Source organism: Benincasa hispida, chromosome 4, assembly GCF_027475165.1.
Source record: "Benincasa hispida cultivar pf3 chromosome 4, pf3_genome.v1.1, whole genome shotgun sequence".
Classification (NCBI taxonomy): Eukaryota; Viridiplantae; Streptophyta; class Magnoliopsida; order Cucurbitales; family Cucurbitaceae; genus Benincasa; species Benincasa hispida.
This window is the reverse complement of record NC_143481.1, coordinates 20,809,662-20,834,586: the sequence shown is the minus strand read 5'-3', so window position 1 is coordinate 20,834,586 and position 24,925 is coordinate 20,809,662. Positions and strand designations below refer to the sequence as shown.

The following is a 24,925-nucleotide window of genomic DNA, read 5'->3' as shown; positions in this document are numbered from 1 at the left end:
TATACCAATAAGAGATCCAAATACACACACACACACACATATATATGTATGTATGTATGTATAAATCCAGTGTTACTAGACGATCCCTTAGCTGTTCTTAAACGATCGTTGAAGATTTACTATAAGATCATTCAAGCATTTCTAAACAATCGTTAACGATTGTCTAAATGATTGTTGAGGATTGGGAACAACGGTTCATATTCAATAACGGTTCTTATAGGAAAGTCCGGTATCGGGACCAAGGGGTTGGGATTGATAACATCTATTGTTAGTCTTGACAACAAGATCGTGCAAGCATTTCTAAATAATCGTTAACGATTGTTTAAATGATTGTTGAGGATTGGGAACAACGGTTCATATTCAGTAATGGTTCTTATAGAAAAGTCCGGTACCGGGACCAAGGGGTTGGGATTGATAACATCTGTTGTTTGTTTCGATTCCACTGCAGGTGCTTGTGTCTGAGGCTCAATTACATGTGGTTGAGCTTCTTGGTAAGATTTTGAAGGTGATTAAGGGTGTGCATCACTTGAATGTGGTTGAGGACAAATTAGAAGAGATGGTTGATGATCACTTGAAGGTGGCTGAGTTTCTCCCTCTTTGTTACCAACCACATGTGACTTTTTCCCCCTTTTCACATCCTCAGGTGAAAACTTGGTTAGTTTATTCCCTTTTCGATGCTCAAGGACGTCATTTTTTCTCGTACATTTAAATTGCAAATCAGTCAGATGATAATGGCCTTACCTTGATTTCAATGTTAAGATGATTAATTCGTTGTCCTACATTCATTTTAATGACTTCCTTTTGAGTTTCACTCTCCATAACATTAGTTGGATCCAAATTGAAATGGCTCCTAAGATTGAACGATTTTATGGAGAGTTAAAGTCTTTCATCGACTGTTGCTCCATCGTATTGTGCTCAATAGCCACCAATTGATCACTGGTACATTTGGACTGATCATCATGGGGGGTTCCTTAATTATTATTATTATTACCATTATCGTGAGCCCATTTACTATTACCACCATCACCATCATTACCATCATTACTATTACTGTCACGAGTCCCTTCATTGTTATCCTGAACAAATCACACAAAACATACAAGTAAAGAAGATATTCTACACGATCGTTTAAGATTTTTTACACGATCGTTTAAGATTTTTTACACGATCGTTTAAGATTTTCTACACGATCGTTTATAAATATCCACACAATCGTTTAAGATTTTCTAAATGATCGTTTGGATTATCCTAAATGATCGTTTGAGAATCCTGAACAATCGTTTAAGATTATCCAAACAATCTTTCAGGATTATCCAAATGATCATTTAGGATATCTACATGATCATTTAGGATTATCTAAACGATCGTTTAGGAATATATGCATGCATATCCCATATAGACATTAGACTAACAACTTTATTCCGTTCAGTTGTTGGCTTATTAGATGATGTTGGGCAGTAAAGGTATCACCCATTTGACGGACCATGGTAGTCAGGTTCATCAAATCTTTTCGAACTTCTTTAATTTCATCCCTAAGTACTTTGTATGATTTGGAATGGCGATGTTTGGAGGACTTATATTGCGTATTTGATAATTCATCATGTCCCCCCTTTACCATTCTTCTGGTTAGTCTAAACCGGCCTACATGATTTGGGCTCTATGGCATGATGCTTAGTTATATGCCACTCTTGCTCACCAATATGGGGTTCATCAGATGGATGGTTTTCTTGCTCCCCAACATGCTGGTCCAACCCATCGTGCCCCTCTGAAGGACTCATAGGTATCGAGAGAGTGATCATGCCCCCCAACCTCCTCAACCTCCTCGATCCTTCTTTCTTCAACATCATGGATCACCTTCTCAATCTTTCTTCCTTCCTACCGTCCTCCTTGTACCTTATCTCCTCTGCGCTCGGTACAAGCCTTGTCAAAACAATATGTACATAAGCGAATGAGTAAGTCAGAATACATGAAACTGTGATAGATGCCAATAATTACTAAGCGATTGGTTACTTACTTTTTTTAGCTAAAACACATTCTTACTCAACAATTTATAAGATGGGGCATGAGCATAAGTCCATCTAAGAATTCTAGAAATTGTAGCCTTGCTGACTTTTGTGGCTATGAACTTACTTAACATGGATAAAATTCTGTAAGCCTAAACCTATAATATGAATTGCAACCTTGCTTTTGTTACACATTAATATTAACACACAGATTAAAGTGAAATGGAAACGAAAGTACATACCTAAAATGCAAGTGAAAATCCCTTTATACAATAATATGAAGCATGATGAGCATTTTCTGCTTTCTTTGTCTTATGCGCCTTCTTCTTACCACGCATGATAGTCTTCATGCTATTCAAGTATGTTTGAAAAAGACGGACGACCAGTCATAATGTCTAAAAACTTCAGGGTCATCATATCCCAAATGTTTTCACATCAGATTGAGTTTTTTTTGTCTTTTCCAATCATCACCGTTTTGATGAAAAATGTCAATGGAACCTTGACGACATCTTCATCGTTTGTAAAAGTGAACTTCTTGAACACATTCTCCACGTCCTTGCAAGAATTATTCTTATCATTTAGGTCATTTGATCCAAGAATGAGTTATCGCAGTCTCTCACAACTTATTTCTCTTTCTACTATTTCCTCGGTCGGCCACAACCTAGTTATCATATTAAAATCGTCTTGGGAGAATGTTACTTTCTTCCCCAATATGTTGAATGATATAACGCCTGGGTTCACATCCGTTGCCTCCTTCAACATAAAATGGTGAAAAAGTTTCCCACTAAATACAAGATTTATGTCCAACAGTGGACCAAAGGTCATTGTCCTAAACATTCTCATATGCTCTTCTGTTAACTCATTCTTAATAACGAACGCAGTTTTGTGGACTTCACAAGAAAATGTAGCAGGAAAATATTTCTCAACAGGGATGGTCATCTTAGCAACTTGTAACAAAACATTACCACAATAAGTAAATAATCGCATAATAAAAACTAAACGATTGCATAACAAATAACTAAATGATCGCGTAGCATAAAACAAAACGATCAGATAACAAACAACTAAACGATTGCATAACATAAAACAAAATGATCGGATAATAAACAACTATGATCACATAACAAACAACTAAACGATCGCATTACAAATACCTAAACGATCGTGTAACAGACAACTAAACGATCACATTATAAATACCTAAACGATTGTGTAACAAACAACTAAACGATCGCATTACAAATACCTAAACGATTGCATAACAAACAACTAAACAATTGCATTACAAATACCTAAACAATCATATAACAAACAACTAAACAACACATTACAAATACCTAAACGATCGCGTAAACACCATTAAACGATCACACATTTTTTTTTCTAAAGAATCGTTTACGTTTCTCTAATCAACCGTTTAAAGAATACTAAAGGCTCACCTAGGATTATCTAAGTAATCTCTTAAGAACGAATACAAAATCATTTAACAAAAGCTGAGAGATCTTTCAACATATGGTAGGTGCGAACCCTAAATGACCGACGAGAATCCTAAACGAATATCAACATGCATTCAAGGAGAAGAGTCACATATCTTTCAAAGATCGACAACGGTGGAAAATATATACAAACGACCGATGAGAAGGTGGCCAAGTGTTTAGATAAAGATGAAAGACGACAAGTCAAGTGCGAGAGTAGAAACGAGAGAAAACAAGAGCCAAAATCGCATAGTGAGAGAAGATGTAAGCGAAAAAGTGGGGTGAACAATGTTTCATCTTAGCACGATTTGGAGAGTTTTTCAAATTGGAGATAAAATTGGTATTTTACAAGGACAAAGATTAAGTTTTTAGGAAGAAATCATCCACAAAAAGTTTTTGAGAGTAGGGTCATTTTGTGAAATTTTCCAATAAAAACTTAGGGATGAAAAAATAATTTTTCCAACAAAATTATATTAAAAAGAATTAAAAACCTATCGACGATTCAGTTGCCGGAAGCCGCCGGTCACTACACAGAGAACCGCCAAATCCCGAAGATCGTGGGACACTGGATTGCCGATTCACCTTGAAAACTACGCTACCAGTTTACACCACTTCTCTCTCTCTCTCGTAACTCATTTCCAAAAAATCTCTGGAACAAGCATTTCCCTAGTCTACCGCCATTTCAATTAGGGTTCATCGGAGATCGTCGTAAAGTCCTTGAACCAAGATCGAAGATCAATTTTCTTCTCAAGAAACCACAATTTATTGGCATTTCGTCAAAGCTTTCAGCTAAGTAGTTATGATTCGATAGATTCTATTCTGGATGGATGTGGTTCTCTTCTTGCAAAAGCATCAATGGATCGTGCGATCCATTATATATGTGGCATGTGAAGAATTAGGGTTCTGAGAGTAGATTTCTGTTCAGTTTAGTTTTTTCCTGATTGGTTTTGAGTTCGGTTTTGCGCGACGAAGACTTTTTTAATACTCAAATGGCAATTATTGGAGATGCGCTTCGCCAGGCGTTCATGCCGAAGCACGAGTATGAGAATCTTCGCGAAGAAGAAAAAGCTTGGGGAAAGCTTCAGAAACCACTGATAATGGCTCTTGTGGCGTTGATAGGGATCGTAATTATTGTATGCACTGCTATCAGTTTGAACATAGTCTTCCCCGACGACATCGGAAATAGACCGTTCTGCAGCGATAGGAGGCTTCAGCCTCTCCCCATGAATGGAAAAGTTGGTGAATCTGATCATTTACTTGGAGCTTTTTACCTTACTAATCAAGAAATCGTGGACTATTATTGGATGCTCGTGTTCATCCCCTCTGTAGTCGCATTTCTTGCATCGGCTGTCTATCTTGTTGCAGGTAAGAGATGGTCTTTCTATGTATTAAGCATTAGCAGAAGAATTTGGATCTGCGAATTCGAGAGTCCATTGGTTCTCATCAATCAATAATTTTTACTTGTTTGGACAATATAGGACTTGTCGTTGATTGTGAAAGATTTTGACTTCTTTCTCGTTTGTTGAATAGTTAGGGACTTGTATTTGATTAATTTCTGCAATTGGTTAATATTCAGACTTGGAAAGTTAAATGAGGCTAAGAGATTCAATGAGTTATTATCAATTATCATATAGGATATGTTAAACAGTTCCCTTGAGGAAGCTTGTGGGAGGAAGGTCAAAAGATTTAATTTAAGGCAATATGTCGTAAAAAGACTTAGACATCAAGATGTGATTGCTGATGTGTGGACTATTAATTTGCAATTAATTGTTTTTTCGTTGTTTTTCTACATCATTGGTTTTCCAGTTATACAGCAATCCTGCACCTTAACTACATGTTTTGCTTCCATTTGAGAGAACTATCATATATATTTTAAATATAAGAGTCTGTTGTGTTGGTGGCTTTTCTTTACACCTGCTGAGGATAAACCAAATACCAGTTGTTGAGCACTGGTACTGTAAATAAAAGTCTGCCTAGCTTTTTGATCTATGGCTTTAGCCGTTTAGGGTCTTCACTCCTTGTTAATTTTGTTATGCATTCTTCTGCCGCTGAACATGAAGACAACATGTAAGGGTCCCTAAGAAAGAAATAGAATGTGGTCTGTGTTCTTTGCATTTGTGGCCTGTGTTATATGACCCTTTGTGGTGGTGGTGGTGGTTTTCCATGCTATCTATTTTAGTGGGAGAATACTGCATAAGACGAACAAGATTAAGTGTCATTTATACGAAATACAAACTTGAGGATAATTTATCCGGAGGAGGAATCATACCAATTTCTACTTCTTAGCTTACCCCTCCCCCACCCGTCACAAAAGAGTTTTTAGTTTTGTTTTCTCTTTTCAATTGATCCTCTTGTGTTCTGAGTCACTCATATGTTTGCACTGAAATTTTGTTTGGATAATTTAGATTTATCGACCTTTATAGCTGTGTGCATGTATATTGATTTGTGTTTCACTTTACCTTAGAAACAAAGCTAAGGGAATGTTATATTCTTAACTTTCAGATGACTTGATGATCACATACTTAATCATGATGTACACGATCAAACTTCAGGCCTTTGTTTGAATTCTACAAATATATTTTGTAATGTCTTTTTTAATTAAGCATTGTTTCGAGGATGCAATATTTTTTATAAGTCTGTTTTGTGTTAGTTTCTGCTATCCACTCAATCAACCAACTTATATTGCAGGCATTGTTGTTGCTTATTCTGCTCCAACTAGACATAGTTGCTTGAAGGTTGTTGAGAATAGCTACTGTGCATCCAGAAGAGGTAATGCCCTATCTAAATGCTGTATGTTATCATTAATTGTGGATGGTTTAAAAGAAGACAAGTATGCTAGTTTAAAGGCTTTTGGAGTTTGGATTTCACCTTGCTGCTTTTATAGGAGGTTCACTTTCTAAAAGAAGTTTTATTTAGGCCCAGTAACCAATTCGCTTTTGTTTTATGATTTTTGAAAACTAAGTCTATTTTCTCTCAACCTACAATAATTTTTAGAAAGAGTTGAATTCTTAGCTAAATTCCATAAACATAACAAGATAATAAAAAGTGCTTCTTCTCCTCCTCCTCCTTCTTTGTTTAAAAAAACTGGCTTGGTTTTTCAAAACATTGGTACAAAGTAGATAACAAAACAGGAAATTTAGAGGTGGAAGGGACATTTATAGGCTTAATTTTAAAAAACTAAAAACAAAAAATCGAATAGTTACCAATTGGGACTTTAACTATTTGGTTTATGTAGTTATTCCCAGTTTCCTGGTTCCTCTGTTTCTCCACTCTTCTTGGAAATGATGCAATAGAAGTATAGAACTATTCTTTTAGAAGTTGGTGTAAAGGCAAAACAACCCTGCCATTTCATCCTGATGCCATCTAAGCAACTTATCTTCCTGTTAAGTTATAAGTATAATATTATAGAAACTGTCCCATATGCCTGTTTCTATAGTTAGTTTGTACCTGCTGAATTTTTCATATGTCAATTTATGCTACGTGGCTATTTGTAGGCGGGGTTCGCTGTCTTACCATCCTGAATGTTATTTTTGCGATCATCTTTGGCCTCTTGGCATTATTTCTTGGTTCAAGTCTTCTGACCTTGGGTGGCAGCTGCTCTGTGCCCCTGTTTTGGTGCTATGAGATCTCATCATGGGGTCTGGTCATTCTCTATGGAGGAACTGCTTTTTTCTTAAGACGAAAAGCAGCTACAATTCTCGGCGAAGGAGAACTTGGTGGAAGAAACCTCGGCCTGGAAATGTTGGTAGCAAATCCTATGGAAATCACTCCCGATGTGGAAAGGCGTGTCAATGAAGGATTCAAAGCTTGGATGGGATCTTCTCTCTTATCCTCTGATGAAGAAGATGAGCCTGATAGCTACGAAGAAGTAACATCCCATATGAACCATGCTAACTCTAACAGGCCCATTGTGTGATACGGTTTTCCTTCAATTCAGCTAATGACAGGTAAATTTTGGTTCATTGGAGATCGGTTGGCAGTCATATAAAGATAGATTCCGTTTGCAAAGAAATGGCTGATATTTGACACCGACCCGATTGCGAGGCTTTGGATGGTAGCGGCAGGTTTTGTTGAGATTTGGGGTTTCATCTTTCACCATATTCTTGATAACTTGTGAATAGTTTATAGAACTTCAATCCTCTTACGACTTTACTTGAAGATCTGTTCTATATAGTGGTGTTGTACAACTATGCCCCTGAATTCTAAAGAACTTCAATACTGTTCTGCACTCCTCTGAGAACAGAGTGATGAAAAGTTGCTAACAGTTGCTCCTTTTAGGTTTTATTTCTCTCTCTCTCCAACCATCTTTTTATGCCTTTGTTTCAAATTGTCCACCAAACATGTTGGTTTGTCGTAGTAATAGATAAAAATGTTACTAATTTTCTTTGTTAGTCTCATCATTTTGATTATTATTTTTCTATTATCATACTTTATTCCATTAGTGCTTTGGGATTCTTTACTATTATTCTTTTTTAGTTGAATAACATGCGGGGAGTAAGATAGATTTGAACATTTCTCAATTGAGCTACTGTGTCCTGGTATTATCTTTTCCTTTTGAAGCCAGGTGCATTGAAATGGATGAGATCAAATTCATTAATCGTTGTCTACCCAATCACACTATGGTGTGCATGTTTAGCATTTTTTTAAGCCTTTATGGATTTAGCTTCTCTTTTTCTTTATATATATATATATATATATAATTTGGGATTATTGTACGAATGACCCAAAAATTGGGTCAAAATTGTCAACTAACCTAAATTTTAAAAAAGATATCAAATGACCTTTTGCTGATGTCAAATTTGGGTGAAATTACCAAAGTATACTCGTTTGCACATGGAAAATCTTTTATTTTTTTTATCACTAACAAATCACTATTCTCTCTTGGTCTCCTCTCTCTCTCGCTATCTTTCGTTCTATCAACTCAGGTTTTATGAAAGTTGGTTGGAGAAGAAGACGCGGGTGTCATCGGCAGAGAAGAAGGATAATTGATGCTCTGGAGGTTGATTTTTCAACGCCACCAAGAAGGAAGGAAGAGAAATAAAAAAAGAATAAAAGATTTTCGTCAAGTTGGTCCATCGGAAAAGAAGAGGAGGAAGGAAAGAGAAAAAAAAGAAGGAAAAAAAGGACCGAAGATCACGCCAGAGAAGAAGGGAAGAGAATGAGGGAAATAGAGCTGAAGGGCAAATTTGTAACTTCACTCATCTATGGTATTAGTAGAAAACATTTTTTAAAAAAATTGGGTCAGTTGTCATCTTGGACTCAGATTTTGGAGATCTTTTTAAGTGGTGTCTTGTGATTTCTAAAGTTTTAATTTTAATGGTGAGTTTTTCTTTTTTCTATTTGGATGTTAGACGTTTCAAATTTATCTCATAAATGTATAATTTAGTTTTTTAAAGTGCATAATATGGTATTGTCATTTTTTTAGTACAATAGGATTAGAGGGCTCAAAATGTAGATTTTTTGTCGCTACGTTCTATCAAATAAAAAAGTTTTAAAATCTATTAAACACTCTAGTTTGATTAAACATTGATTAAATATATGCCATTTTTCAGAAATAAATATAATATACGTTTAGGAATTACAATTTTTAATTTAACAATTGTTTTTAATAAATCCCACTTAAATTATGACTAATACATTTATGTACACGTTAAATAAGGAGGATACAATTGACGTTGTAAGTAAATACCTGATTAATCTAGAGAGAGCTCTATCAAGAAATACTAGTTTGTTCTTGACTGTAAGACTGATATCATAAAAATTGCTTCAAGAATTGTAATTCTATTCAATAGAGGGATCAGATACAAGAACGAGACTAGTGTTATTCGAATGATTTAAGAAATATAGATTATAATACTGATTGACTAAGAGGTTGAACAATAGAAGATGAAGAAGGAAGAGAAGAGGTTTTCGACTCCATCGAAAGCACAAGAAGAAATGTGAGAGCACTCTTGAGAGAAGAAATTGGGTAATGCCAAATTAGTAACCGAGTGTAAATTAAGTTTGTATAATCTTTATTAACGAAGACTAGCTGTATAAATAACCACAGGTCAAACATGAAAAATTCAATAAGTAACAAATATAACAATCAATCTTAACAAATGATAGGAAAATAAAGTGGCTACCACAAACTCAAGACTTATATTGTCCATTAATAGTTCAAAAGTTCGAATCTTCCCTCTATAATAAAAACAACCACAAGCTCCTATATGCCAACAAACAACATGTATTCGGTGTGTTCTAAGAAACAAGAAAACTGCTACCCACACCCACTTTGACTGACGAAACCATGGCGCAATAACATGTCATTTGAGTTGAGGATAATTTGTGTACCTCAAGATGCACCTTTATAGTTTTCAAAGGAAGTTTACAAGCATTAATAAAATATTTGTAGAATTAAGATTATAGTATAAAATTAAATGATTATGGTAGGATATATGAATTGGGTTGAGTTGAGGATAATTTTGGACCAATCCGAGGGTTGACAACTCAAACAACCCAAATAAAGTCTTCAATCCAACTTAACCCAACCCAACCTTTAAATTTCGAGTTAGGTTGGGATATTGGGTTACGATTTATTTTTTTCTTATTAATTTAAAATATGTAAATTTATCTACAATATATGATTAACAACTAAAATCTCATAAAATTCAAATGTTAAATATCAAATATCTATGATATTTATTACAAACTTTAAACAAAGACAAATATCATAACAATTTCAAAATGAAAAATAGTAAAACTCTAAATAAAGAAAAAAAATATATAATATATATATATATATATATATATATATATATATGAAATTCAGGTTGGTTGGGTTGGCTCGAATTTTTTTAGCCAACTTGAGACTCAACTCAACCCAACTAAGATAGAAAAATTCTAATCCAACCGAATCCAAGAACAAAATTGACCAAATCCAACTCTTACCATTTGGATTGGGTAATCTAAATTGTTTGAGTTGTCGGATTTTTTTTTTTTTAATACTCCTAGATTATAGTATTACGGAACCATAGCAAAAACATCATTGCCAACAAATACGTCTGATTTATTGATTTCCTTTTTTATTAAGAATTTTAGGTACTACAACTCTACAAAAGTATGTGGGTGTACTGCATGTTCCTTCAATCACAAAGAGGACAAAAAAATGAACTTAATTGAACACTTGAACAAGTTGCATAGAGTCGAGTTCGAAATGCACCTGTGTACTTTTTCTTTGAAAAATATAAGAAAGTTTACCAGTATTAATAAAATATTTATAAAGTCAAAATTATAGTATAAAATTAAAAGATTATCATTATAGTATTTCTTTAATTCCAGAATTTTTTCGAAGAGAGAGAGAGAGACCGATCCGCGGAGATATTTTCGCTCAAAAATGTTGAAATGGGCGCCAAGGAGGAAGAAAATTAAAGCGCGTTAATTTAATTTAATTTATATATTTTTTAAAAAAAGTATAAAAGGCGTGTCCTGGCGCCTGACTTGAAATGAGCTTGCGCTTTCCATTTTCCAAACAGTCTTGAGAACGGATAATATTCAGAACGCATTTGTGAAAAACTGGAGGATCTACGATGAACATTTTCACAAAGAGTTCATTTCTACTTCTCTCGATTCAGATTTCTTTAATCTTTGCCGTTTCGATTTCGAACTCCGTTTTCTTTGATCGTATGTGATCCGTACGCGTTCATCTTCGTGATGCAGGTAATCAATTACTTCGCCATCTCTAATTCTGATAAAATATGTCTCCTCTGCTCGATCGTGAACGAGCTCCTTGAATAGAACTATACGAGTTTAGATTCTTCATTTTCTTCTTATTCTTGCCCGATTCGTTTTTGTTTTCTGTTTCCAGTCTCTCGATTCTTGATATATTTTCTGTTCTCAACTTCGAACCAGTGGAAATTGAAAAATTAGAGTGATAATGTAGATTTCTTCTTGTGGCTTATAATTGATGGAAGAAATTCGATCGCAGTCATCTTATTTTATCAAGCCGCTTGAACCGGTGCGCGATCCTTATCGGAATGATTTCTCGTTCTTCTCTCTGATTCAAGCGGATTGAGCTAAGTTTACCTCATCTGAAAACAACGATAAAACGGCAGAAAATCCGAAAGGTATTTTACAGTATATTCATATCTTTATTGATTAAAATATTTATATCTTTAATTTGACTTAATTTTTTGGAAATATTGATAAGATATAGGTAACAAAGCAAGAAATTTAGAAGTGGAATAAGTGATTATAGGTTGAATTTTCAAAAATTGAAAAAAAAAAAAAAAGAAAATAGTTACTAAACAAAACCTAAAATGAGTAAATATATGCGAATTATACCAGAGATTTGGCATTTTTGGAGGAAGAAGGAACTGCCTTCGTATGAGGCAACGAGCAGGAATAAGGGAAGACAACAGATGCTGCAAATGAAGAAGCTGAAACGGAGTTGTTGCAATAATGGTCGCAAACAACAGTCACCTTACATGGTACAATTCTAAACAAAATCACACAATTGAAATAATATTATGAAGCATGAAGCTAAAAATTCGTCACATAACTTATGATTTTAAATCCAATGAAATAATAGGTCCAACACTATCAGTTAGAAACTTGAAGTAGACACTGAATTTATTTGCAAGGATAAAATTTAAATTTAAATATTATACTGCATATCGTAATTTTGGTTTTGATTTATTTTCGTCCTCATACTTTTAAAAGATTTATTTTGATCGTTATCCTTTTAAAAAGTGATAATTTTGGTCAATTTGTTTTCATTTTTATTTCATTTTTCGGAGATCAAAATGATCACTTCTTAAAGGTTTAAGGATCAATTTGACCAAAGTTCAAAATACAAGAACCAAAATAGACCAAAATGAACATTTTTTATTTTGATATTTTGAATATAGGATAGAAAAATTACAAAAGTATTTGATTTTATACCTCATAGTCATTAAGTTTATCTATTTAAAGTTCACACCTAACCGATTTAAAGCAAACTGAACAAGTGTTTGTAGGTTTTTTAATTCGCACCTCACGATGATGATCATTATTATTATTTTGGCTTAAATACTACTTTGATATCTATAATAGTACCTTCAAAATATTCATTTTGGTCTTAATTTTGATTCATTTTGATCCTATACTTGCAAAATATTTATTTTGGATTGTAGTTCAACAAAGTGATTGTTTTCATCTATTCATTTATATTTTTATTTCATTTCTTAAGAGACCAAAATGATTAATTTTTAAACTAAAGTTGTACAATGGTCAATATGAACTAAGACCAAAATAACATACACCAAAATAAATATTTTAAAAGCACTAAATACAAAAATAAACTAAAATCAAAAGTACATGAACGGAAGAAGCATGTAATTTTCTTTTTTTTTTTCTTTATTTTGTAATTTTTTTTTTTTTTTTTTTTGGGGGGGGGGGGGGGGGGGGGGGGAACCGACATAGTAACAGCAAAATAGGCACCTATAAGAAACAAGAAGAAATGGTCAACGTGAGTGAGTTGCGTTGTTTAAATGGTGAACACTTTTTTTATCTATTGAATAAAGAATACATTGGCTACGCCAAAAAGCGTAATGCCAGTCCCCACATGTTTCTTTTTTCCCGAAACAGAAACAATTTAAAAGAGATATTATATAGAACAAATCATAAACATACATTTTGTGAAATAAATTAACCCGGGATCAACTAATGAAGCCGAATGTTGCTATTTCTATCTGCATCCCTTCAATAAGTAAGAAGAGGGACTCGAGAAGCTCCTTGTCGTTGCATTAGAGGATTTTCCGTTTTCAGTTCCTTTGCCAGGTGTCCCACATTCACTAAAGTCAAGAGTCCGTCGCTCTGTCTGCAAAAATTTCAAAATTATTTCAGGTTTAATAATCATAATTTATTTTTGGTTTTCATATCATTTTAGTTTCCTTAATTGAAAATTTTCATTTTAGGCCTTTACTTTCTTTCGTTAGTCTAATTTTAATCCCCATACTTATAATAAATCTTAACTTTAGTTCTTCAATATTATTTTTTTTAATCAAAATTAATTAAATAATAATAATAATTTTCATCCAAAAAAAATACAATATACGAATATGGTTTCAACAATAAACTAACATTGGAGACTATATTCAAGTTGATTGAATATACAAAGACTAAAATTAAATAATTTAAGTATAAGGACAAAATGTTATTTTAACCTTTGTTTTATAATGAAGGCCTCTTTAAGAACTATTTCATTTAATGTTTTTTTGTTTATGAAATAAGCTTGATTCATTCCAAATTTTCAATTTTAATTTTCATCATTTTGAATTCTTAATCAAATTTTATGAACGAAAACTAGTTTGTGAGGTTTCAAATTTTTCTTTTTAGTTTTTTTAGTTTTAAAGTTTGGCTTAGTTTTTGAAAACTTAGCAAAAAGTTGATAACCATTATGGGCAATTTTGGACCAAAAGATATAATTGACATTTAAAAACGACAAGGTCAAGAAGAAGTGTTATGCGAGCCAAAAGTGAAAATTGTGGACCAAAATGGCCAAGGACGAGAGGGTTAGCTTGGGTCTGGCCAAGCTAGCATGCTTGGCCTCTATCAAAGTCGAGGATAAGTCTTGCCAAATGCCTAACGAGGCATGCATTATGCATGTCTTGGCCTAGGAGAGTATTTTTGGCTCGAGATATAACCTAAACAAGATGCTCGATCAAAGCTGACCCTAGCCAAACATAAAATCGAGTCAATCTCTTGGTTAGGAAGGTCATCTAATAATCTAAGGTGATTTCAAAACCTTATGTCACCTAGGTCATTTTTCCTATAACTACAGCATTCACTGGCTCTATATGAGATATCTTCAATTTCTGACTTCTTCTCGATTCTGTAGTTTTCTTAATGACTTAGACATCTGATCGGTTTTTCTTTATTTTGCAGGTTCTCTCTTCCCTAAATTAAAAATTTACCGTTGTCACATGAAGATCAGGTGTGTTTTGCTTAGCTAAAATTTGGCAGTTGGCGTAGTATGTGAGGAAGAAAGTGGTCTACCAATAATCTACATACCTTTACATGAGTAAGAGAGATGAGAGAAGAACCAATGGACCAAAATCAGTAGTGCAAATTGTGCCGAGAAGTTCGACCCGAAGTTAAGATAACCTTGGCCAAGACTGAGATAAGGAGACCAAGTAGAAGTAAAGGCCGAGGCCAAAGAGACCAAGTTGAAGTAAAGAGCAAAGGTTGAGGCAACCAATGTTAGGGTTAAGGAGACCAAGTTAGAGTGAAGAGCAACAACCGAGACTATCGAGGTCAAAGAGACCAAGTTGAAACAAAGAGCCAAGGTCGAGGCTTAAGATCAAAATTTCATAGAAGTTGATCGAGGTCGACCTTAAATGCATCAAGGCAATATATTTTCACCATCCATATGCGTTCAAATACACTGTGAAAAGTAGCTGAGTTCGACCCTAAGTACATTAGGATCAAATATCTCTACCGACTTCATCCTAACGTTTAGAAGGTTGTGATAACCCTAAATGTTTAAGGTTAAGGTTGAGGCTCAAGCTTATCAACAGAAAGTTGAGTTGCTCAAGATCTAGAGACGGTTGAAATTAAGGTTGAGGTTGAGACCAAGGAGTACCACTAGACACCAAAAATTAATTAGAACCTCGAAAGATAACAGGACAAGCAAAAGACAAACATGTGAAGCTTGATTGAAGAAAAGCCGCCATCCAAGGTTGACCAGCCCATAAGATATTAAAACTTCATACTCAATCAAACATTTTTTCTTTAAGTAAAATGTTTCTTGAATAAGGGGTTACTTAGGGTTTCCCTATCAAACAAAAAGCAGAGGTTACATGGGATATGCTTCCCTATCAAATAAAAAACAAGAGATATTTCCCTATCAAATAAAAACCAAAAGTGGGGTATGCTTCCCTATCAAATAAAAAACGAGAGTCATAGGGAATTAGCTTCCCCATTGAACAAGATTTCTAAGGTAAGCATTAGATTAATTTCAAAAAACAACTTCAAATCTGACAAAAAACTGGGGACTTTCAAGGCAAATAAGCTCAATGTCATCCAAAGAATGTTAAATAGAAGTAACGACAAACTACTCGATCAATATGGGTAGTTAAGGCCGGTGGTTGAGGCCGAGGCAAAGATTGATTTATTTTGTTTTAAGAGTTACACACGCATCATGCATTCAAGTGTTTTGGTTGCAATCTGAAAACTCGTCCTTAACAAAGCATTGAATTGAAACCAAGGCTGACTTTCGCTTAGATTATTTTATTGCTAGCATGCACCCACACATTTTCCAACCTTACATGGTCACTATGCATTCTTTCTCAATTATCATCTTTCTCGAGATGGTGTACAAATCTTAAGGAAATTGATTTTCATCTTCTTGACAAGATTGTCACCTCACCTCTTAAAAAATATATTTTCATCTTTCTTAAGATGTATAAATTTTAAAGAAATCAAGTTTCATCTTTTTGACGAGATTGGCCATCACCTCTCAGAAAATCAATTTTCACCTTTCTCAAGACAATGCATAAATCTTAAAGAAATCAACTTTCATCTTTTTAACAAGATTGCCTCCTCACTTCTCAAGAATCGATTTTCATCTTTCTCGAGATGGTGTACAAATCTTAAGGAAATCGATCGACAAGATTAATAAAGCATTGTAAGTTTAAAGAAGTTATACTCTCAAGTTAGATCAAACTTCATGACTCGACATGAGAGTAGAGCTCATGTTATAAGTGATTTTGGATCACATGGTATAATTGACATTTAGAAACGACAAAGTCAAGAAAAAGTGTGATAGGAGTTAAAAGTAAAAATTGAAGACAAAATAAGTCAAAGGACGAGATGGCTAGCTTGGGCCCGAAGAGAAAAAAAAGTGTAATAAGGAAAGAAAAAAAGTTATTATCCAATCGACATTTTTCTTTTTGGAAAACCAACGCCATTTTAAATAATACAAAACAAAGACATCAATTAGTGGAGGGGCATAAATGCAAAAATCTAGTGCCCACGCCTTTGCGAGAAAAAAGGGAAAAAATAATAGTCGAAACCTAAATTTAATACATGCTGAAAACAAATTTTGATTGAATTTATGAAAATCATATCTTTGAATAATATACCGTAATAAAAAAGTATTTTAAAATGTTATTACTTAAATATTTTTTACAAAAAATTACATGGCATGTGGTTTTTCACATATGTCACAGGCAAGACGTTAGGACCAACTTATCTGTTTTGTTGGAACAATTGTGGAGGTCGAAATCAAACTTTTCTTAGTTTTGTAAATTTGCAAACGTGCAAGATAAATGTAATATAATAGTTTCTAGTCCTATATACATTAACCACCAATTCAATCTCTTGCGGTTGGTGAATAACTTCTAGGACATAATACAAAAAAGAGAGGAAAAAATATAGGTGAAAAATAAAAGTTATATAAGAGAAATTTGAAATTCACCAATTTCTTGAAAATTTGGAGAACTTACAAACCTTTTCTATTAGGTGAGCTTTTTACTTCAATAAATTTATGTTAATTACTATGTATTTTTTAACACTCACCAATATCAAAGACTTTATAAAAAATTTTAAACGATGGACTTGATTGAAAAAATACCCCACATTTTGAGACCAAAACATACATTTTACCTGTATTTTATAATGCTGTTTTTGTACTTCTCTCCACGAAAATCAAGGGGGAAAGACCATTCAGAATAATAATAGTAAAGCTCAAATTTTATATATATATATATATATATATTACTCATTTAACTTAATCATTTGTTTCAAAAATCCCTTATAATTTTAAATTTTACTTCAACTTTTCATAAATGTTTCAGAACTATTATTGAAGTAAAAATTCTTTAGAATTTTGAACGAAAATTAGATATGAATAGTGTGGCAAATGCAATAACCTAGTATGAATATTTGAATCACCATACTATTCAAGATTATCACCACACCATTCCAAGTCTTGATTTTTTTTCCTTATCTAAGATTCTAAAGGAATTCTACTCTGAGGGTAGTTTTGAAATATTTGAGAGCGATATCGTAACTATTTAAAGTTGAAGAGCATATTTTGAGATAAAAATGTAAGATTGAAGGATATTTTCTATAAGCTACCCTAATAATAACAATAATAATTATAGCAGTAGTAATAAGAGTGAGGGAAAGAGAGGGAGAGGGGAGATAAAACGTACCAATATATCTGGAGCCAAAGTAGAACGGACCCCTTGAAGGGAGTTGGTTAAATGATTCTTCTCTTTGTTCTGATTCTCATATTTCCCACGTTTTCCTTTCAATAAGGATTGTGGCGTTTCATTTCCCAGAACCTCCTGAGCACTCGCACACGCAGCCGCAGTATGCTCGCTTACCTCTTTCATCAACCCAATTGCATCGTAGCTCCTATCCCCTGGGCTCATAAAGTATCCAACTTCCTAAACATACATTACATTCGAGCCATGAGAATGGAAAAATACTGTGAAAACAAATACAAATAATGGACAAATTACATGTTCAGTCCTTGAACTTAACTCTCTAAACTACATAATCTTTCTAATACATTTCCAAACAAGTTAATTCTTCAACTTTTAATTTTGTGTTTATTATGTCCTTGGCCTAGACTCCTATTTGATATAAGATTGGAAGGTCAATGTCTTATTAGATACAAGATTTAGTTTTATGTCATATATATTCATTAACTTTATAAAATATTGAATATGCTAAAAACCTTATTAGATTTAGGATCTTATTTGACATTTATAAAGTTTAGGAATCTATTAGATACAAAAGTGAAAACTGAATGACCTACTAAAAACTTTTTAAATTTCAGAAATCTATTACATAATAGCACGAAAATTCAAAGTAGGTTGGGATAAATAATGCCAAATTATTGTGCTAAGCAATGACCAAGTTGATTTTAGTGTTTGATAAATAAATACTAAACTATCTTGTTTTAAATATAATAACTAAAATATACCTATATTATTATATTTTCTACTTTTATAATTTATAATTTTAAATAACTGTTTAAAACGATATATTTTGTCTGTTCTAAATTAATTTTTAAATATTAAGGAAAATAATTTTATTTTTTATATTGAAAAATCAAAATGGTATAATATTTTAAGAAAATTATGAAAATTAGAAGATATATTTGATTAGATGAGGAAAAAATAGGTATATAAAATAAATCTTGATTTTAAAAGACCAGATATAAAACTAATTAAAAAAAATATTCAAGATTTTAGGAGAATCTAAAAGCTAGTTTTTAAAAGTGAAATAAACGTATTTATAAAAGTGATTTTAACAGATTTAATCCAATCTGTTTCATCAAACACAAAAACGGTTAAGATTTTTTTATAATCACCTCTAGCCCTCCCAAAAGCAACCCCTAACCGCAGCACCCTAAATCTATAATTTAACCAAAAATAATTGTAGACAATAGTAATACCTCCATTGGTACATCAGTATCCATTCTTGGACCAAATAGAAAAGAGTTGATGAACCAAGGGGACTTCCATGCTGAAGGAGATTCGATGCTTCTCTTGAATGGAGTTCCACCGAATCTGGAGAAACAAACATCGTCAACTGAGAAGCCATATAGAGTACTCGAGGAAAATAACAGTAAGCTAAAAGTGTGTTAGGTAACTTTTCAAGTATTTAATTCTGAAAATAAGTTACTTCAAAAAAAATTGAAGGATTTGGTAAATACTTTTGAGACACTTTCAAGTGTATTTTAAACAATTTTTTATCAAAATGTTTAAATAAAAATGATTTTTTAAAAAAACATTTTTGCTCTAGTCAATCTAAATAGACCCTAAAGCTATTAGCTAGCTTAAAGGGCATGGAAGGAATGAATGAAACTCCTATTTAGGATAAAAAGGATTAATGTTTGATGGTAAAAAGTAGACATTTTTTAAAAGATGAAGAAGCAATTAAACTGCTGCCGAAATCAGAGTGGAAAATTGTAGGAAAGTTTTGGCAGTAGGAGTAATTGGGGTCGTGTGAAGGATTCTTTCCTTAACTTCCTATAAAGTAAAGCTTACATGGTCATGGTTTCAATAGAGGACTCCTTTGAGACATTATCACCAATAACCTCTGCGGCGGCTGCTGTCGGCTCTGAGTTTAGGCATGTAGCTGTCGTTCCACTGGCAACAAAACAGTTTGCAAGGGCACAATGATCGTAGTTGTTTGTGTCACATTCAATAAGGACACGTGAAGACTGTGGAACCTGTGTAAGGAAAAGTGGTTTGAAGGGTGATGATTTTCTGAGTCAATCAAAAATAATTTGAGAAGACAAAGAAAACGACTCACTGTTTGGCCAATAGAATCAACACACTCAGTTATCGTGCCATTATCCAGTTCTTGCAATTTGTTCTCCCGGAAACTGCAGGTATCTGAAGTTATATCTGGACGTTTGCTATGCAAAATATTACAACTATCGATTTGCTTCTCTTGCCTCACTTCTTCTGAAGGACAGATATTTTCCTTATCTTCAGAGCTTCTAGAATTGATCGTCTGGTGTGATGGATTAGTATGAGATGATGTTCTACTAATGCCAACATCAATCTCTTGCTTTTTGTCACATCGTTTATCTGATAGCGGAGATAAGAACTCTCTATGGCGTTTCTTCAAGATTGATGGAGTGTTAGTGAAAGTTTTAGCAGCACTTTTCAGCACAGCATCGGGACTATCATCACGGGTAGGTGAATTCCATAGCTTAAATGGAGTAAGACAGTTCATAGAAGACATCATCAGTTGACGGATACCAAGTGGACTATATTCTTGCTGCATATCACCGGCGGCTGGTGCAAGATCACAGCTAAGAAATGGAACGTCTAAGCTCGGAAACCGAGGAGGCTCATAACAAAGAGCTCCACCAAAGTCCTGTTGTTCTGAATGTGTATTCTCTCTTCCACTAGATGAAGGCAGATTTTCTGCAGTTTTAGGTTCTGAACTAAAAGTATTTACAGGAACCAGCTTTGATGGATCCTTTGAACCCTGCTGCTTTTGGAGTTCTGCATTCTTGAGACCATCCTTGGGAGGAGAGTTGGTGGATTCATTGGTGTAGATAAAGCTATCATGTCCATTAGCCACAAGCTCCTGATCGAGAGTTTCAAATAAATGACTAGTTTCACTTGTATATACATAAGTATCATCATTAACAGAAACCAACCGAGGAGCAAGAAAACGTTGAGAACATGAGTTATCCAGAACATCAGATCTCGAATGATGATATGATTGCAATGATAAGTTTCTATTACTATCTGGCATTTCAATGCTCGTTGATTGACGGTGCAAAGGATGCGCATATCCATTCAGTTCAACCATGTCTGGGGCATCCGTTGTATTTTCAGAAGGAAAAGATTCATTAATTATTGCTTCTGAAAAAAGGACACTGCAACATTCATAATCAGATATCAGCATATGTTCAGGTTTATCTGAAGCCCGAGCCATATTTTCGACAGTAGATGCACTCAATCCTGCAGAAGTGTGATGTGGAACATTTTCTACTTCCTGAGATTCATTTGCTTGAAATTGTGACAACTCCTGACCTAATTCCAGTGAAGAAATATTTGGCAACTCGTATAAATTATATTGGTTATCTCCAGTTGATGAAGTTCTGTAATCCTGTGAGAAATTTTGGTTAGGGGGTTTCACATAGCAATCCAATTCACAGAGCATTTCAGGAATTGAAAAAGTGATGTCATCCAAAGAAGCTTGACATTGCTCCGGACAATGTGGGGTTGAGCATGGTTCCTCTTTTAAAAAAGCATCTCCAGCCAATTGGCATTCCTCTTTTGTGCGTGGAATTGTATTGGAGCAAGCACCAATAGCTGAAGTTTGACTGACTTCAGATATGTCCTCTGCTGTTTCTGCCCCCCTGAGACTGCTATCATCTATACTGCTTTGCACCCTTGAGGATGAAAGCACGGGTATGCTTGATTGCACTGCATGATGCAGGGGTTGAAACTGTTCAAGTAAACCGGATGCCAAGTAAGAATCCAATTTCTTTTTCACAGAACTATTCCAGTGGTTCTTTATAGCATTGTCTGTCCTGTTGACAATCAAATATACATCACTCTGATGGGTATCTTAGCAGTGCTGAAGATAAATTCAAAGTAAAGAAGCTCTGTGAAGGATAATGCACTAAAGCATTACATCAATGAACATGAAGAATCTCACAGGGAATTACAAGCAAAATTGATGTAATTTTTCATAACGTAGAAGTGCTCTTTATGAAAGAAATATACTGAAAATCTGAGCATCCGCTTACCTGCCAGGCAAGAACTTCGTTAGCTCTGCCCATCTATTTCCATATATTTGATGAGCACGAATGAGTGCCAACTCTTCTTCCTGTGTCCACGCCTCCTTGTTTATGGCAGGATTTAAATGATTGTGCCACCTGATTAATTGAAAAGTTTAGTTAATGTGAAAAAATTTTACCCAAAAAAAAAAAACAACAACAAAACAAAACAAAACAAAAGCACATGGACAAAGTCAAGCAATAAGTGCCCCCACAACTCAATAAATTATTGTATATGTAATACAAGGCCTTCAGAGTTAAGAACAGAGAGGTGAAGAAGACAGAAAAGGGTCAAACGAAAAGTAACAAAAACAAGGCCTATAGAGTTTAGTAGTGAAATATTCCAACACAGTTAACCTCAGGAAGTAAAAATACTAAAGGTTGACATCAGAACTTCAAATCATACCTTTCCCTACATTGCTTACCAATGCGTCCAGGTAAGTGTTGTGCTATGGTGGACCACTTCTTAGGTCCATACTTTTCCACCAATTCAACAATTATTTCATCTTCCTAAAACAATTCCCAAAATAATTCATCATTTTGTAAAATAAAAAATTGTGCACCAACTGACATGTTTACAAAGGGATAATCGATCCAAGAAAGAATTACTGTCATGGACAGACAACCTCTTTAGACCATGGACCCTTGACAAGTTCTGGATTCAAAACCTTCTGCCACCTATGTAGACACTGCACGTCAGTTCGATCCTTGAAGCATTCCGCTACATACAACCAAATATGAGATTAGGCATCTGGCTTGTAGGACATCAAACCACGAGGATCAATAAATAGCCATTGAATTGCAACGAAAGCAAGTGGTGATGCAAACAATCATGAGCAAGTATGGTGAAAATTAATATCAATTATCAAGATTGAAATATCAATATCCTAACAGTTGCGTGTAACAGTCATACATGAATTTGCTGAGACTCTGCTCTCCATATCCCTCCAAGCTAAAGCTCCATGCACAATATCATAAAGTAAAATTTAACGAGCAGGTTTTCAACGTAAGAATACTATAGCTTCCTCGTTACTGCATATAGGTTTGCAATGAGCAGGTTTTCTTACAAGTAATTAATACTTTATTAATCATGAACCCACAGTAGACCCCTATTCATATTAATTAGGTAAAGTGAAACTTCACTGAAGGATCTAAACAGGTCGATAACTATACCGAGTCCCACAATGTGAAAATGATTAAGAAGGAAGAGAAGTGTTCCAAGTGTTGGCAACCCTAATTGTAAAAAGAAAAAAAAGGGAAAAAAAAAAATTATCATTACCTATTTTCTTCCAGTTCTTTCCTTTGAAACGTTGGACGGCCTTCCGCAAGATTTCATCCTAATCAAATAAGAAGTTTATCATACAGATCAAGTGTATAAAGAAAACCTAAGACAATTAAGAAAATTTCTTTAGCAAGAAAATATTTCAAAGAATCAAAACGAATATATGTTTGTCGTTTATCATAATAAACGAAGGAATCTTAAAAGAGGAAAGTGAAAATAGTAGGTTACCTCTTCAGCTGTCCATTGGCCTTTGGTGGAACGTCTAGTAGGGCCACTTGTCCTTCGGCTAGAAGTTGTTCAGTTATAAGCACAAATTTGGATAAGTAATATGGCTCTAAACCTCCCAATCAAACCAGATTTTAACACAAGGAGTGTTGATAAGACGATGAACTATTATAATTGGAGAAGAAGTCATGAAACTAGAAGAGTGTGTGTGTGTGTGTGTGTGTGTGTGAGAGAGAGAGAGAGAGAGAGAGAGAGAGTGGATAAATAGATGAACATAAGGTCGAATTAAAAGAATGTAGATGATTTTCCAACAGAAATACTACCTATGCAGGGCTCGGATATTCTGACCAATATCACCAGGCAGATCTAAAGGAGTACAAAGCGGAGGATCACTTTCCATAGTTCTTCGTCAGGCAGGTAAAGCTGCATAGCCCAACTTCAACTCCACTGCAACTCTCTCCCGAATATTTCCTCCAAATCATTCTACTCTTCCTAAGAAGAGCCAGCGATTAGTTTTCATCCGAAAATCCGATGGACTGCAGAAATAAAACATATATAGGAGAGAATTCGTCAGACGCAATTCCTGAGGTGTAGTAACAGAAGATGGTATAAAGTCTTTACAACCCAATCGTCGTCTCAAGCCATTACAAGCAGAGATCTGGAGTTTCAAATTCCAAAGATGAACAAGGAACCACAAGAAACCGTGGCTTAGGTTTCAACAACGCATTTTTTATACTTGGAAGCAGTACAAACCAAACTCGAATGAAGTTACTCTAACAAATTCAAAATCTGAAGGAAGCTAATCGTTAATAAAGCACTATCGGATACGAATTGGAGCTAACCAGATAAAACTAATCTACTTTCAAAGTATAATCTAAATCACAATTGATTCAACCAAAACGAAAAGAAGTAGATATAAATTTCCGATTGAAAGAAAGTCCGTTTAAACAGATTTCAAAATCAGTAAACACAACGAATTTAAAAATTCAATAGAAAAAGAAAAAGAACGACTATCGAACCTTCGCCTACTTCACTTACAGAAGAAAAGCGAAATGCAGATGAACAAGATGAAGATGTTCAAAACCTCGCCATTGAAATCGATCAATACCTCGAGCAAGAGCAGATCCGAGAGAGAAGATGCAAGCGAGAGAGAGATAGAGAAAGGTGAAGAACGAGTGAGATCAGAGTGAAGCCATATTCAAATACGAAGAAGGCGGACTGGGAGATTCAATTTCAAACCCTATAGTTAAAGTCGATCAAAGTTTTTTGAAATTCTGGACCGTAGTCGATTTAACGCCTATAGAGAGAAAATGGCCATTTTTGTACCTAAAATCCAACCGGTTCTTTTCGAAAAGTTCAAGTTCAACGGGCATTTTCAATTATCATTTTTTTTCTTTTCTTTTTTTCTTTTTTTCAAATTAAAAATGTATTCCTTTCTAATTTTGTCCGAATTTTGAAACGTGTGTGTTCATTACCAACTTAAAAGTGTTAATTGTCTCATTAATTTAAGATTAAATACAAAATTATTGCCTGAACTTCGTTGTTAATGTCTATTTACCCCTAAAATTTAAAATTTTAACTACATTATTAAAATTGGAAGTATTATTTTTTAGGTTAAGTTATTGAAATTATACCTTTTTTTTTTCCAAAAGTT

The 24,925-nt window shown here is 34.1% G+C and overlaps 2 protein-coding genes and 1 long non-coding RNA gene across 6 annotated transcripts; 2 read left to right on the top strand and 1 right to left on the bottom strand.

Moving 5' to 3' along the window:
- Positions 1 to 3,937: 3,937 nt before the first annotated feature.
- On the top strand, positions 3,938 to 7,857 carry LOC120076695 (uncharacterized). Its single transcript, XM_039030594.1, has 3 exons — positions 3,938 to 4,843; positions 6,167 to 6,247; positions 6,973 to 7,857. Exons 1-3 carry the CDS (start codon positions 4,468 to 4,470, stop codon positions 7,392 to 7,394), a joined length of 879 nt encoding a protein of 292 aa, XP_038886522.1. The 5' UTR covers positions 3,938 to 4,467; the 3' UTR covers positions 7,395 to 7,857.
- Positions 7,858 to 10,964: 3,107 nt separating this feature from the next.
- Positions 10,965 to 15,799, top strand: LOC120076529 (uncharacterized). The gene is made up of 4 exons (XR_005481567.2): positions 10,965 to 11,176; positions 11,445 to 11,583; positions 11,804 to 11,946; positions 14,384 to 15,799. It is a non-coding gene; the product is annotated as an uncharacterized LOC120076529 (long non-coding RNA).
- Positions 12,980 to 24,620, bottom strand: PC-MYB1 (Homeodomain-like protein). 4 transcript variants are annotated; one of them, XM_039030382.2, is made up of 12 exons: positions 24,291 to 24,620; positions 23,595 to 23,807; positions 23,275 to 23,332; positions 23,044 to 23,101; positions 22,391 to 22,485; positions 22,171 to 22,274; positions 21,735 to 21,863; positions 19,772 to 21,515; positions 19,504 to 19,688; positions 18,909 to 19,023; positions 17,656 to 17,892; positions 12,980 to 13,316 (listed from the first exon to the last, which is right to left on the bottom strand). In XM_039030382.2, exons 2-12 carry the CDS (start codon positions 23,669 to 23,671, stop codon positions 13,185 to 13,187), a joined length of 2,934 nt encoding a protein of 977 aa, XP_038886310.1. In that variant the 5' UTR covers positions 23,672 to 23,807; positions 24,291 to 24,620; the 3' UTR covers positions 12,980 to 13,184. The 4 variants fall into 4 exon arrangements, with proteins under 4 accessions (XP_038886310.1, XP_038886309.1, XP_038886313.1 ...); XM_039030381.2 differs by having other exon boundaries at positions 24,310 to 24,566; XM_039030385.2 differs by having other exon boundaries at positions 23,595 to 23,763; positions 24,310 to 24,529.
- Between the last annotated feature and the right edge of the window lie 305 nt (positions 24,621 to 24,925).